This window comes from Abramis brama, assembly GCF_963993115.1.
Source record: "Abramis brama genome assembly, chromosome: 22".
Lineage (NCBI taxonomy): Eukaryota > Metazoa > Chordata > Actinopteri > Cypriniformes > Leuciscidae > Abramis > Abramis brama.
The window spans coordinates 8,680,923-8,696,034 of NC_139984.1; the positions used below are offsets into that span (position 1 = coordinate 8,680,923).

At 38.2% G+C, this 15,112-nt stretch overlaps 2 protein-coding genes across 2 annotated transcripts in view; one reads left to right on the top strand and one right to left on the bottom strand.

Annotated features, from left to right (window-relative positions):
- LOC311073665 (ankyrin repeat and SAM domain-containing protein 1A) overlaps positions 1 to 8,539 on the bottom strand; it is a 134,833-nt gene extending 126,294 nt beyond the window's left edge. The window contains 1 exon segment of the mRNA XM_084099573.1: positions 8,213 to 8,539. Within this exon segment, the coding sequence (XP_083955699.1) occupies positions 8,213 to 8,391 (179 nt within the window). The 5' untranslated portion in view covers positions 8,392 to 8,539.
- A 2,724-nt stretch (positions 8,540 to 11,263) lies between these two features.
- taf11 (TAF11 RNA polymerase II, TATA box binding protein (TBP)-associated factor) lies at positions 11,264 to 13,647 on the top strand. The gene is made up of 6 exons (XM_084099690.1): positions 11,264 to 11,383; positions 11,606 to 11,755; positions 11,829 to 11,974; positions 12,108 to 12,195; positions 12,898 to 12,994; positions 13,086 to 13,647. The coding sequence occupies exons 2-6, from the start codon at positions 11,618 to 11,620 to the stop codon at positions 13,214 to 13,216; spliced, it is 600 nt and encodes a 199-aa protein (XP_083955816.1). The 5' UTR covers positions 11,264 to 11,383; positions 11,606 to 11,617; the 3' UTR covers positions 13,217 to 13,647.
- The last annotated feature ends 1,465 nt before the right edge of the window (positions 13,648 to 15,112 follow it).

Genomic DNA, 15,112 nt, shown 5'->3' on the forward strand with positions numbered 1-15,112 from the left:
ATTAATAAAAAAAAAAAAAAAACAATAATTAAGTAAAACGTGTCTCAAATAGCATAGGGATGTCACCGAAATAATAGTTTCTGGGCTGAAAAGGAAAACTCTGGATGCACTAGGCTGCAAACCAAAAATGACATTTTAATAATTAGTAATGTGAGTTTTTTTGTACAACTGTAATATTAGAGCTTTCCTAGTCTCAAACGCATTAAACAGCACACGCATTCGTCAAGCACATGACAGGGCAAGCCACATCAATTCGATTAGTGGTTTCCTTTAAAAGGGTCATGACGTGAGAAATCAAATTTGCCATATAAGAGGTCTTTGTAGCATTAAAACATCCTGCAAGTTTCATTCATCAAACGCCCTCCTCATTATAAACAAAGCATTTAATCAAACTTCGAAAAACAGCTCGTTTTGATATTGTGGGATCTGTGACGTCACACAGGCGAATACATTTGCGTATGACTGCTTCCAAAACAAGACATTGACGAATAGCTCAACCACTGGCATTTGCCTATACACTGATGTGAGCGTCACGTTAGCTGCAGTGTGTACGTGGCCATCGTCGCGGCTGGCTAGCAAAAAAACTGGAAGAGACACGTTTTTTTTGTCATGTATTACGTCATTGCATCGCATCTGGTTAGGACACAGTGTTAGAATAGCTTCTCCAGAAGTGTTGCAGTGGAAACAGATTGGTCGTGGATTTAAACCTACGTACTACAGCAAAAACGTGTCAGGATCTTGCGTGCTGCTGACTGCTGTACCACACTAGCAAAACCTTTAATGAGACCTGTAGAACCACATGCCAGAAGGCCTCGTCTTGGCTGGATATATAACACTAAATATGCTTAACTAGTCTTTAAAATAAAAACAGGAAGTGATACAGATCGGTCCTTGGTCACACAGTCCGCCGACCAAACCACTCAATGTTGAGTGTGTGAGGCGGCCACATCAAACAGAGCCTGGTGTGTTATTCACACAACACGAAAGCGGAAAACAACCTAACCTCTATAGAGCATCAATTGTCCTCGCCAACACCAATGCATACAGGGTATATACAGTGTTTTTCAACTTAAGCCAGTTAACTAACTCGCTACTAAGCTCAGATGGATGCTACAATGCTTGAAGCCGTTTGATACTTAGCTATGATTTAGCATAAAACATTCAGATCGTAATCATCCACTGATTCATTGAAAAATGAAACACAATTCAGACGGCTAAGTCTGCGATAAATCACTTTGCCGTTTCACTTTGCACGGTTCGTTTTCAGCATGGACCCTTGCTCTCCATTTTGACAGCTCTGTTCACAGCCCAGCCACAGTCCTGTTGAGTTCCCAGACACTGCAGTTCTTCAGGAAGCACCTGCCCTTTCATCTCCCCACAGGAATCCACCACTACACTGGCCACTCTTCAGAGGAACTTCCCTTCGCAGGTTTTGTGGGAATCAAAAGTGAAAGCCTGTGTGAACGGAGTCTAACAGGATCTCTAGATAAACAACACTCAGCACTTTTACAGAAGCTTGAGGTCTGATTTGGTGTAGCACACAGAAACGGACAACAGATAAGATTTAAATTTGTTCCCTGACCAGTCCAACATTTCACAGCGGTCCTTTAGTCACAATGCTGAGAATTCAGTCCAATCATTCTAACCAAACAAGTTGTCTATAGCTTAAAAGGCACGCACAGAAAAGCTGCCTCTCATACACAGTGCCAATGGCCTATTAAATCGACGGTTTCACTTTATTTTGATGGTCCCTTTAACACATTCTGTTGTCTATAAGTAGCGTCGCACCTACACGTCTACTAACTCTCAGAGTATTAGTAGAGTATCAGTAGACTGGTAGGGTTAGGGTTAGAATAAGTTGACATGTAGTTGCAAAGTTACTTATAGTCAGTAGAGTGTCTGTTGGAGGAGCATCACAATAAAGAGTTATCAGATATTAAGCAGACAGTACACTAATACTCTAATGAAAGTTATACCACTGGTCTGGGTGAATACTCAATTCTGATTGGCTGCAGGGTGTCCATTAAAAAGTGATAGAGGACACCTAGTAAAGGAGTTCTGGTGAAACTGATTGTTTACCGTTCGAAATTAATAAATAAATGCGCTGGCTACATCAGCTGTGAGTAACCGTAGCAACAGGCAGTAAACTGAAGGGTTCTACGAGCTGAGCGGACTGTAAATATCTCCGGTTGCTAAATAAACCGTCAGGTGTAACCAGGGAAACCAAGAAGTTATTGTTTGTAAAAACTTTATATTTCGATTGTAAAACTAATTAAAATATAAACTAATGTTTAAAAATGTGTTATTTGGCAAGTGACCATGGTATAAGCGGGTTAATGCCCTTCGAGGTGTCCATTGTCAGGTATTAATGGACTTCGGCGGAGGCAACCGTCCGATGCGCACGCCTCGCCGTCGTCCATTAATACCTGACAATGGACACCTCGAAGGGCATTAACCCTAACTTAGTTGACATGTAGTTGCAAAGTTACTTATAGTCAATAGAATGTTCAAAAGGGACCATCAAAATAAAGTGTTACCAAATCGACTTCTCTTTCATGTCTTTTTGCGCTTGAACTGATAAATTCACACAGAATTTGGGGTGGGAATCTCTCGGCACCTCACGATTCGATTCAGAGGACTGTGATGCGATGCTGAAGCGATTATCGATGCATCTTTTTTGTGTGTGTGTGACAACTTGGTACTTTTTAAGCAACGTATTTATAATGACCCATAAAGAATTTACTTTTTACCAATATATTTTATTAATAAAACAAATGGAAGTGATTTGGCAAGTCAACTCAAGTCCCAACATTGCAAAGAACCAACAGGAAAAGGAATGTGCCTGTACTAGCAGCATACTTGTAGTCAATGAATACAAACTTCAACATATTCTGAATATCTAACATAAAATACTACTAGACTTCTATCCAAAATCCTCCTGTTATTGTGAAATGAGCAATATAATCCTTCAGACAAAACAACCACAAAAAAAAAAAAAACATTTTGCTTTAGCAAAATCACAAACAGCTTTCATACAAAAAAATATGGAATGATGCTTGTGGACTCACGCATATTCTGAATAATTAGTAACATACAAAGCTGCTCTTATACAAAAATAAATAATAAAGAGTCTAAGACGTATGACTTGAAATTGTTGCTGTATACCACAATCAAAAACAGCTTATACAAAAAAAGTGAATGAACATCTGCAGAGAGCACAGTCAAAATGTAACTTTTTGTGACTGGCATTGCACTGACACACACTGTGACTGTGGAGGGCAGTATAACGTACGTATAACATACGTATAACAGACCGGTTTACAGCATATTGACGTGAAAACTAAACGATACAGAAAGCAGCTCTCATGGGAAGAGCTGTGGGGGAAACTACCCTTGTGAAACATAGCCGGTTGTGTCTTAAGTGAACATGAACAGTTGAAAAGAAAACACGTGTTACAGTATGTTGGATACGTGCAGCTCTTAAAGTGACAGCAGCCTAATAAACCTGCTGCTGTCTCTATCCTCAATGTTAATCTAACAACAAAAGACAGAGAAAATCACTCACTGCTCTCGACCGGTTGAGCCCTGCTGGAGCAGCACTGAACATTCACTGTGCTATTAAATTAAAGATAAATATGATACAGCAATAACATGAACAGTGAAAGTAACAGTAGCGCATACAATATATTTTAACAGGCATAATTAGGCATGAAAATAACGAAGGAAATATCTATTTGATAAGCCAACTCATTTGATTTAAATTCTTTTGGTTTCTCTGCCCAAGAGCCAGAGCAGTGACCTTAACTAACCCGTCCTGCTATCTACCAATCAGATGTGTCCGTCTGGACCACATAATGAGACGCTGGTTCTGTTGATTTAAGAAAGTTGTGAAAGTTTCTTTTCATAGATAAGAAAAAGACGGACAGATGGACAAAAAGAAAGAAAAGGACTTATAGACTAACAGACAGGTTATGGAGAGGGCAGACAGATTAATGTATAAACAGATTGAAAGAGATAGACTGATAAACAGACACATCGATAAAAAGACAGACAGTGTCTGTCCTGACAAATGGACAAATGAATAGACACATAAAGACAGTCATATAGATAGCCAAAAGGACAGACAAGCAATAGACAGACAAATAAACTTTGAAAAGGCAAACATCTGGACTAACATCTGATACAGACAGAAAATGGATAAACAGATGGACAGACTGACAAGCAGAAGGAAAGATAGATAGACAGATAAACAAGCATAGACAGACAAGCAGATGGAAATATGGACAGAGACAGAAATAGACAGAGAAAAAGGTCACAGACAGTAAAACATCTCAGAAGGGTGTTAAATTAAATGCACATGTGCACACAATATAAGCAGATGAGCACACGTATAAATACAGATAAGGGAGCATGTCCAAAACTGTAGACGCCGCCATGTTGAAACGACATTCCACGAAGGGGAGAGGAAACGACTCTCAAACCCTTTCAAAACAACATGACAAGTCTCAACACGACCCCTCGTTCCATACAGTACAGAGACAGAAAACAAGAGCGGTTCATCTCGGTTCCCGGCGTGAGGAAACCTCTGGTGCACAGATATTAGGCCAAGGCAAGCCCTTCCATCACAACACAGGTGTGTTAAAGGGATAGTTCTGAAAATTATTTCATTTACTCACCCTCATGTCTTTAAAAAAAAAGAAGAAAAAAAGAAGAAGTTATTTCTACCATGAAACTCGAATATTGAATATTTACCAAAGAATATCCAAAGTGCTCTTTTCCATACATTGAGCGGGATACTGAGCAAGTTCAGAAAAGCCAAACATATGGAGCGGATTATGAGAAGCAAACATCAAAATGTATCAGTTTACAAATCATGCACTATGGAAAAAGTGTTTTGAGGACTTTATTAATCGATAATCTGGCCCTGCAATCATAATTAGTGTAAAATGTGTTTTACTGCCACTAGTGTTCATTTCATCAGGAAATTGCAGTGAATTTTATGTATAGATACGTTTAGACTAGACTTTTTCAAAAACGTAGATAGAGGCACATGAAATCACTGATAAAAGGTGGAATTGGCCTTGTTAATAAGTGCAGATTTGTGAAGACTGCTCGCTCTAAACTGGGCAGATCTGACGGCAAGGAATGCCAATGTACACACAAGCAGAGTAAGACACACACTCGCACCACAAAATACTATTGACATGTACATTACACACGCCAAATGACAAGCTGCACGCAAACACAGCACTCCCTTTAACACCTGCCGATAACTGCGTCTCTGGTAAGTAAATACAGATTGATGCTCTTAAAGATCGTTGGCCGGTGAGCAGGAGGAGGACAGACAGAGAGAGAGAGAGAGACAGTAAGAGAGACAGAGAGAGAGAGAGAGACAGTAAGAGAGACAGAGAGAGAGAGAAAGAGAGAGAGAGAGAGACAGTAAGAGAGACAGAGAGAGAGAGAGAGACAGTAAGAGAGACAGAGAGAGAGAGAGAGAGAGAGAGAGAGAGAGAGACAGAGGCAGAGACAGAGAGACAGTAAGAGAGACAGAGAGAGAGAGAGAGAGCGCACCCTTTTATTCTTCTCCTGCTGGCACCAGTTCCAGCCGATCATCCGTTTATTTCCCTCCGACACACGCTGAGCCGGTCTTTCTCACCATAGAGCACTGCCAGACACTGATCCACCGAGCCAGAGAGACACACAGATGCCAGCGGACACAAAGAGCTTTGATGGGGAGAAGGGGTGGATGGCATGATATCTGGCCTCTATGAATGTAGCCTTATAGTTGATCAATTTGCACGTGGAATAGGTAGATCCTGTGCGCGTGTGTGTGTGTGTGTGTGTGTGTGTGTGTGTGTCGCCAGATGAAGGGGAAAGATGGAGAGTGATGATGACCTAGAAGACTAGCAGCAAAAGCTCATAATGAGGAGTGAAGAACTTAAGAGGCAGCAAACAGAATCGTTATTTGCTGTATCTGGGGTGTGTTTCCCGTACGACGACGCAACTCGCTGGTCACTACTATAGTACGATACATCGTTGAAGAAATCAACTAGCTAGTCACGACTGTTTCCCGAAACCGTACTGTCGCAAATCAGTCATTCAACCACGCTGGTTAATGACGTCACACAGGTGGTGGAGTAATTACTGCTTTAATGAATCTGTTTGAGATTGAATTAACGCTAGATGTTTTGCTATAAGTTACGGACATGACATCTGAGCACTATTTCTCATTTTTCTCATTTATTTTGCTTTTTTCTTTTCTAGATTCAATCATAGGCTCGTTCTTATAGGCCAGATCACGTTCGCACATGCGCAGTCTTCAAAAACGATGCTTTAAATCTCTTGACAAACTAAAAGACGTAAATGACATTTGTATATACTCTAAATAACAGACACAGGTTGTTCTGAATGTCAGCTTCCTTATTTTGGCTCAAGATAAGGATTCATTGAGTCCACATGTCATGCAAACAAGAAACTCTGCTTCTAACCACAGGTCGAGAGCTGTCGTTCCAAACACACAACGTTGCGATGGTTCATTGGAAGTAAGAACTATGTTTTCGGGAAACACAGACTCGTTGAACTGTGCTGATAACGACGGCTCTTGTGACCATAGTTGGATAAAGATGCTTTTGGGAAACGCACCCGTGGTTAGTTCTGTGTTGTCACCATGTTACAGTTGTTAATCATATACATGTGTTTTTGTGCCTTAAAAACACTGAACATTGTTGTGAAGACTGATTTAAATATGTCACTATTGGGTAATGCTAGTAGGCTGACATAGACAAGGTTTTGCTTAACTTTACTGAGCAAACAAGGCCCCCCCCCCAAAAAAAGTGTACCTGCATTATTTCCACCTATTATTATTATTATTATTAATGTCTTTACTATTACTTTGATGCTTCTTCACTTAATTAAAGGACAAAATTCCTTTAAAAAATATTTTAAGTCATTTTGTTGCCAAAACTCAATCTGGTAAGGAGCTCTGAATAGAAAAATATAGAAAAATATTTCTACATACATAGTAAGACACGCACCCCATTAACACGCACGACCCAACAAACCAAACAGAGTCTCTCTCTCTCTCTCTCTCTATATATATATATCTTCAAAGAGGCCGATAAGAAACCATATTATAGCGCAACATGTGCAATTGCCTAAACATTATTCAGACTACAGGAGTCTGGACTTTGAAATGCATAAGAAATGAAGAGGCAGCTCAAGTGCATGCAAATGTGATCATCTCTCTATCCACACACTACACTGAGAATAATTTACATGTCTATCTCACTCACACACACATCTACATTGTAAATACATGTGCAAATCACATCCAGCAGGAATGTTCGGTATTACGACACTACGTTTTGCTTTGTAATAGCAGGGATGATGGCGCATGTTACTCATGCTTTTATGACATAAAGAGGAACATCAACATGTTTATCTTGAGAAAGAACTGACAGGGTTCTTTGAAAGATGATGATTCCTTGAGATACTTTTTGACAGCTAACAGAAATGGTTTCCAGTTCAGCTGTTTCCAAGAAAACAAGGGAAGAGAACAGTAAGGTTTTAGGTCAAAAATGTCATTGTGCAAATGCGTTTTTCTCTTGTGGTCTAAAAAAACTGTAGTTCAAAACCACCTTTAATTAAAACACATTTGGTGAATTTTGCTCTGCAAACTCAAATTGTAATATCCTAATCTGTGTGGTTGGGTGCCAAGTGAGCACAATAAAGCCACACAGACATACAAGAGGTTTTAAATGATGAAGGCAGATGTTTACTGAAACGAGAATGAGATTTCATGAACGTCATGGCTGGGGAAAGTTGTCACGTGTGTTTTGAGTGTAAATACGTATGCTGTAAAAGACAGTCTTTTTTATTATTATTTAGATAGCATTTTAGGTTTCAAATGAAGTTATTCTCAACCTCAAATCAGTTAGTCAATTAACAGCAGTTTGTGACAACATGCCCCATACAGTGTGACAACATGCCCCACTATAGACAACACAACATAGTGTTACAGAGCCTTCAATTATATTTTTGTTTCCCATGGGAAATGCTAAGTTATTTGTTTAGTTAAGACTTCAATGTTTGTGTCTACGACTTAAATAAAAAAATAAACCAACTGTGAAAACAATCCCTGGAGTAAAGAGTGACAACTAGCCCCGCTCGCGCGGTCTCCTGTAGAGATAAAGCCTCCGTGGTTTTCCCTCACCTGAGCAGACTGGAGAGCGTGTGGGAAGAGCTGTGCCCGCCGCTCCCGGTATTCCCGGAGGATCCAGCGCTACTCGCGGCGGCCGACCCGGCCGACTGTCTCTTCCCGGACAGCAGCTTCTCGACGGCGGGCAGATTCCCGGTGCGCGCCGCCTCCAGCAGCTCCTGCTCCTTCCCCATCTCTCACACACACACACACTCACACACACACCAGCGGAGGAACGATCACACGGTCGGCCACACGGACCCACGGCAGCCTCTCCGACGCCCCGACGCGCACTCTTCCCGCTCCGCTCCGCTCGGTCCACCAGCGGCGGCTGTGTCAGGGTTATTCCCGCTCCAATCGCTCCAGCTCCGGGGAAACTTTCTCTCCCAGCGCCCGTACAAACTTCCTTTGGCAACGGCTCGACACGTCACTTCCTAGACGGGCGCGCTCCTTGGTGACGTCGCGAGGGCTCGGAATTATGCACAATCATTTAATTACACTAATGATGGTGGAATGGCATTTAGGGAATTGAAATCGATGGATTCCATTATGTGAAACCCCTCGTTTGAGCGCTTATCCTTAAATCCTGACATTAGTGGAAGAAGAAACCGTGACAATATATCAAGGGTTCATAGAAAATTACTTAATTTGAGAAATTATCAAAGAGTCTCTTACAAAGTGGATCATTATGAACAGCAACGGGACTGATGGATATAATAATCCATTATGATTTTAGATTTTTTTTTTTTTTTTTTTTCTATATGCTAATTAAGTCATCGTGAATATTTTAGAGTTATATATATATTTAATGATCTGATGATAAAATGAGTCCCGCATCAAGCTCATTGTGCATCAACACAAGATAGTTTTGATTTATTGACTCTGACTCTGGCCTATAGGTTCTTCCAGACACTGATGTAATGCATTGCAAGTAACGCAAGTTACATAATCAGATTACTTTTTTCTCAAGTAACTAGTAAAGTAACACGTTTGGTAAAAACAAGTTTCCAATTTTAAATACTTGTTTCTTGTCCACTGTGGGAGATGTTGATGCTATGATTCTGACGAGTGCAAAGTACCATAATAGATGTTTATTAATACTGAAGTTTATTCAATCAAAAATAAAGATGCATTGTAACATAAAACAAAACAAACAAAAGTATGGCTCCTACAATGTTACTTTTAAATGTAGGCTAAAACAAAATATCTGAGTTGACTTCACATTTGCCAAAAATAGAATTTTTATTTATTTATTTGTTATTATAAAACAAACAAGCAAGCCCAGCCCAGGCGAGGAAAAGTAACGCAAAAGTAATGTAATGCATTACTTTCAATAAAAAGTAACTAAGTAATGCAATTAGTTAAATTTTTTAGGGAGTAACACAATATTGTATCACATTATTTTTAAAAGTTACTTTCCCCAACAGTCTATGGCAGCCGAATTGCATCAATGTAACTTTAAATCGATTTGTTCTAAAATGTATTAATTACTGTAAACCAGCATAAGTTGTCAAAACACAAATAAAATTGAGGCAATCAGTTACATCAACATTTTTAAGTTAAGAAATTCAAAGTTCAAGTAAGCAGAAATGGCAGATTTTTTTTAATTGCTCTTAACTTTAAATATTTGAGTTAGCTACATTTCACTTCAAATTATCATGGAATATCTTACTTGAATATTTTTAGTAGTGCGAAACATAGCTAGCTTTAATTAGTTAGTAAATGCTAACTTGCTTATTAATGCATTGATAGCCAACACATAGCATAACAATTGCTGAATAATTAAGGCAATATAGAACATTTAACATATACCTGTTCTAAGCTCATGCTCCACTCGTCACAATGACTGAAGCCCTTCAAAAAAACACACATAACAGAAACTTTTATGTTTTATAAACTTTTATAAACTTATAAGTTAGCATAGCTAAACATAAAATAATACTAAATCATAAACATTAATATTGCACACACAACAACAACAAAAAACATTATATAACACTTAATTTTAGCTTACTCTCCCTTTCAAGTGTCATGTCAAAGCATGCTAGGAAATAGGAATCCCAGCCCAGTTTCAGTTCAATTTAAGTTTGCCTAAGTTAAAGGAACCAAGTTAATAAAACTCAAAACAATGAAACACTAAGAATTATTTTTATTTTTTTCTAAGAAAACTTAAAATTTGTCAGTTTTGTGAAATCAAGAGAAAGAGAAAGGTATATACTCAGTTCATGTAATAGAACTAATTTGTTTAATTTACGTTTACCCTACTCAAACCAATTAATTTTTTTGAGCATTAGGATTTACAGTCTTTGATTGATTTTCTAGCGGGTTCTTGACTCTTATGCTCCTAGGCCTATTCTTTTATTCATAAACCAATTTGGCCATCATGCATTTATAGATTATACATTATGATATCTTAAATACAGATTTACCACTTGAAATTTCATGCAAAAAGCATAATTTATATAATAAAAAAAAAAAAATCTAAAAATCGATTTTTGTAAATAAATTAATTTCAGACATAAATTCCCTTGGTCTTAAAAGCATGGATTTTATATATTAAATTCAGTGGTGTAATATTAATTTGATCTAAATAATAATTCTAATTTCAGTGTGTAAATTCTACTCAATGACTCAAATTTTACCTTTTTTCAAATCTATTTTTTACAGTCTATGTGTAAAATAGTGTCCGTAACATAGGCCCTCACGCTCCTTATGAAGAAATAAGCAAATGGTGTGTCACGTGGCATTTGTTACTTATCTCAGCGCTGGTCAGGATGGCACAATCACAAACGTTTGTGTTTATGTTTATGGTTTTTTTTATTTAAATAATAAATAAAATAAAAAGCTTAAGCATGTAATTGGAAGTAATAGATTCAAACGAAATACTTATTTAAGCGGCTGTTGTACAAATGTCTCCAATTAGACAGTAGGTTAGGATATGAATGCGTTTCAGTGGAGCATTCCTCTATTCCTCTGTGCAAAGCTGCTTTATTGGAGAAGTTCGTTATCTAGCAAAGTGCGCCACCCAGTGATGGAAACTGATTTGGACTCTTATTTTGAAATTGACCGGATATTGTCATGACTGTTGAGTCTGGGTTCAGTCTGGAGTGTAGAGGTGTAAAACAAACAAACAGTTCTTTGATTCCGTGATTATAAAACTATTATCAACCCTGCGGTCGGCCTGAGGTATGTTATTTGGAGAAGTCTCTGTTTTTATGTATATTTTGCACTATTTATTCACACACACACGGCCTTTTTGTCTAAAATGTTGTTTCAGATTCGGTCCCAGTCTAATGTAAATCTATGCACACAATAAACATGATAATCACATTGTCTTATAGTACCGTGATGTAAAATCATATTTTATCATGTTATATTTCTTCTTCCTCTTTATTGAATGCCCCTCAGCTCAGCTGAAGCATGGCAGACCCGGACCGAGTGAAGCCCGAGGACAGAGTCGAGCAGAAGAGCCTGGGGTCCGGGGACGCTCCGGCGAGCGGCGGGGTCTCCAATGAACCCGCGGCGGGACACAGCAGACCCAAGGAGGAGGGCAAAGCGGTCCGTCCAGCTCTCATCCAGAAACACTAGAAATGATATGATAGAAATGTATTTATTTATGTTTTATCTTTAGAGGTCTGAAGACGCTGCTGCTGGTGGTGAAGAAGATGAAGAGGGATCTTCTCTTCACCCCTCTCCTGCTAAAAAACTGAAATTGGAGCAAGACAAGAAAAAGGAGAAACGGCAAAAAGTTGATGAAGATGAAATACAAAAGATGCAGTGAGTTTTGTTTGTCATTCATTGTGCCGTATGCTGATTTACTGTATTAAGGTGCAAAACTTACCTTACCTAAAAACCTGCCTCTGATAGATTACACAGACTGATATGGTTACTCCTCATTTTTGTTCCACAGAGTTTTAGTATCGTCATTCTCTGAAGAACAGCTGAACCGCTATGAGATGTACAGACGCTCGGCTTTCCCAAAGGCAGCTATAAAGAGAGTAAGTGGAGGAGTCGGTGTTTGTCCGTGTTTTTTTCATCAGGAATTGGGCTACTTTTAAATTGTTGCCACAGGTTGAAGGTCAGACGTACAATTTCGGCACTCCAAAACCCCACAAAATCATGTTTGACTATTTTTGATTGGCCATTTGGCTAGTTTGTGATTAGCACACCTGGCATCCATGGGATCAGTCAGGAAATCCTTAAGAAATATGTGCAAGATTTCATTTGGAATTAATCATAATATGGGACCAACTTTAAAACAACTTAATTTGATCAAATGAGAGTCCTTTTTATCAAAAAAGATTTTTATTTGATATTTTGAGTCTTATTGCATGATTTAGTAAATGTTATCAAGAGCCCTGCTTTTACCGAAATAATGTCTTGCTACTGGACAATTAAAGAAAACCGTTATTTTATTGTTGTACAGTTAGTATAGGAATTAAACATTTATAATAAGTTAATACACACATTTTAATTATGATCGGTTCCAAATGATGATAAAAACAATTCTATTGGGAATCCTGTAAACATTTACAAGATCTAAGTATACCACAAGGTGTTGGAATATATATATATATATATATATATATATATATATATATATATATATATATATATATATATATATATATAATATGAAAAAAGAAGCAGAGAATTTCAATAATTGAAAGTTGTTGAAAAAGATTGTTCCTTTCTTCCAGCTAGTTCAATCCATCACAGGATCATCCGTCTCTCAAAATGTGGTCATCGCCATGTCTGGAATTTCGAAGGTGTTTGCTGGGGAGATTGTTGAGGAAGGTTGGTACGACACTGAAGTATGATTCAGCTAGAAACCGTACGCCTCATTGATTGCCTCCATAATGTTGTTCTTGTTTTTCTTGCACTCCAGCTCTTGACGTGTGTGAGAAGTGGGGCGACACGCCACCTCTGCAGCCCAAACACATGAGAGAAGCCGTCAGGAGACTGAAGAGCCGAGAGCAGATTCCCAACACCAAACACAAACACATCCTCTTCCACTGAGCTTGAGTCCCTCTTCACGGAAAAAGGCTCTGTGGATAAGCAGAGGAAATATGGTCATGACCATGTCTTTTTCCAGATCTCTGAGGTGTCTGGAAGGCACTGTTGTTTTGATCATGAGGTTTACAGTTGACAATGTAGTAATACTTCAGTCTGTCATCTGGAGATAGCAGCTGAATTATAAACAACAACAACAATACATTCATGTTAATGAAGACTTTTAGGACAGTACATATCGAAAAGTTCCTCGCTGTGACTCAAAAATCTCTAGGTCAGAGAAATGTCTGTGGACTCAAATTTTTTATAGTTATATTTTATGTTTGGTTTGTTTTGTTTTGCAAATTGCATATATGTGCAGTCATTTTATGTGTGTGGACATTGTTAAAATGTTATCTTTTGGCTTGAAGAATGAAATATTAAATATTTCGATGGAACCCAGAGTTTTCTTTATCATTTTCTGTTCTTATTAGTGTAAACCTTTTCACAGCCTGCACACTAGTGGCATGGTGAGCGAGGCATAGAAAGGCTAATAATAACAAATGTTATTATATGTAATAACAAATGTAATCCAGGCTCATATCTTATAATGCCATGTTAGTCTGCATATAAACTAAAAGGTTTCTGAGTTTACCATTATTATGCAGTGCAAAATATCAAAGGAAGGTAACTATTATGTGAATAATAGTATATAAACCTGATGGTTAATTAATCAATACAAAACAAACAGAAAAATATCCTCATTTGTAAAGACTGTAGACCAGGGATAGGCAACTCCGGTCCTGGAGGGCCACTGTCCTGCAGAGCTTAGCTCCAACCCTAATTAAACACACCTGAACAAGGCAATCAGTGTTTCAGGATTACTAAATAGATACAGGCAGGTGAGTTTTTATCAGGACTGAAGCTAAACTCTGCAGGACAGTGGCCCTCCAGGACCGGAGTTGTCTATCCCTGCTGTAGACCATTCTACATAAACATCTGTTGTGATCGTCTTTTCTTCACTATTGTGACGTATATCAAAATGAAACGGCTTCTTGAACAAGAAAGAATATAAATATATATATATTTTGCAATACAGACATTTATGGAACTGCCCAAAATACTGAAGTGAACAAATCACATTAATTTTTATATTGAAACAGTTTATATTGTAGAAGTTTATAGCAGTTTATCTGCAATAAGGTTTACACAAAACATTTCAGTGAGTATTTAAGAAACATTTCAATTATATGACACATTTTCATAAAATTTAATGGAATAATATTTAAATGTGACTTTTTGCCCAGATTTACACTCTGGCCAAGTCAAAGCTAGTTGCTGAAAGTCAAAGCAAATCTGCCAATTTTGAGCAGTCAGAGTTGACAGATTTCAAAGAAAATCGCATAATGTATGATGGGCACTGACTGATGTTTTAGCTTAAGACTATGAATCCGTCCAGTTGGAGCATATCAAGCATGTCTGAGATTATGAGCCAATTTTAGAATGCATTATTTTCATGTCAAGCATCTCCTATAACGAGGCGCGTGTTTCTGTGCGAGTTTGTTTTTGGAACAACTTCTGATAGTGTTTGATCCTCAATCATTTAGAGTGATGCCCGGTTTTTCAAAGTCAGCAAATGTGGTGCCTAGTGTTTTAAAATCTGATCAGATTAAAATCCCCAAGTTGTGTAGTGTATTCCAACCTTAAGGCGTAGACTGTGTAAGAATGTGCACTCATTTTAAAATGATATTGTAACAGTGGAAGTTACAAGATTATCATCCAGTTATTTGTTTTGACACCCTCAAGTAGGCAGTAATTTTAGAGGACTGTGTCTGTCTGTTAGTGTATGCAGTGTGAATGTCATGATGTAATGTGGTGGCTTAAAAGTTTTACTTTCACCTGTGGAGGAGTCTAAAGATCAAA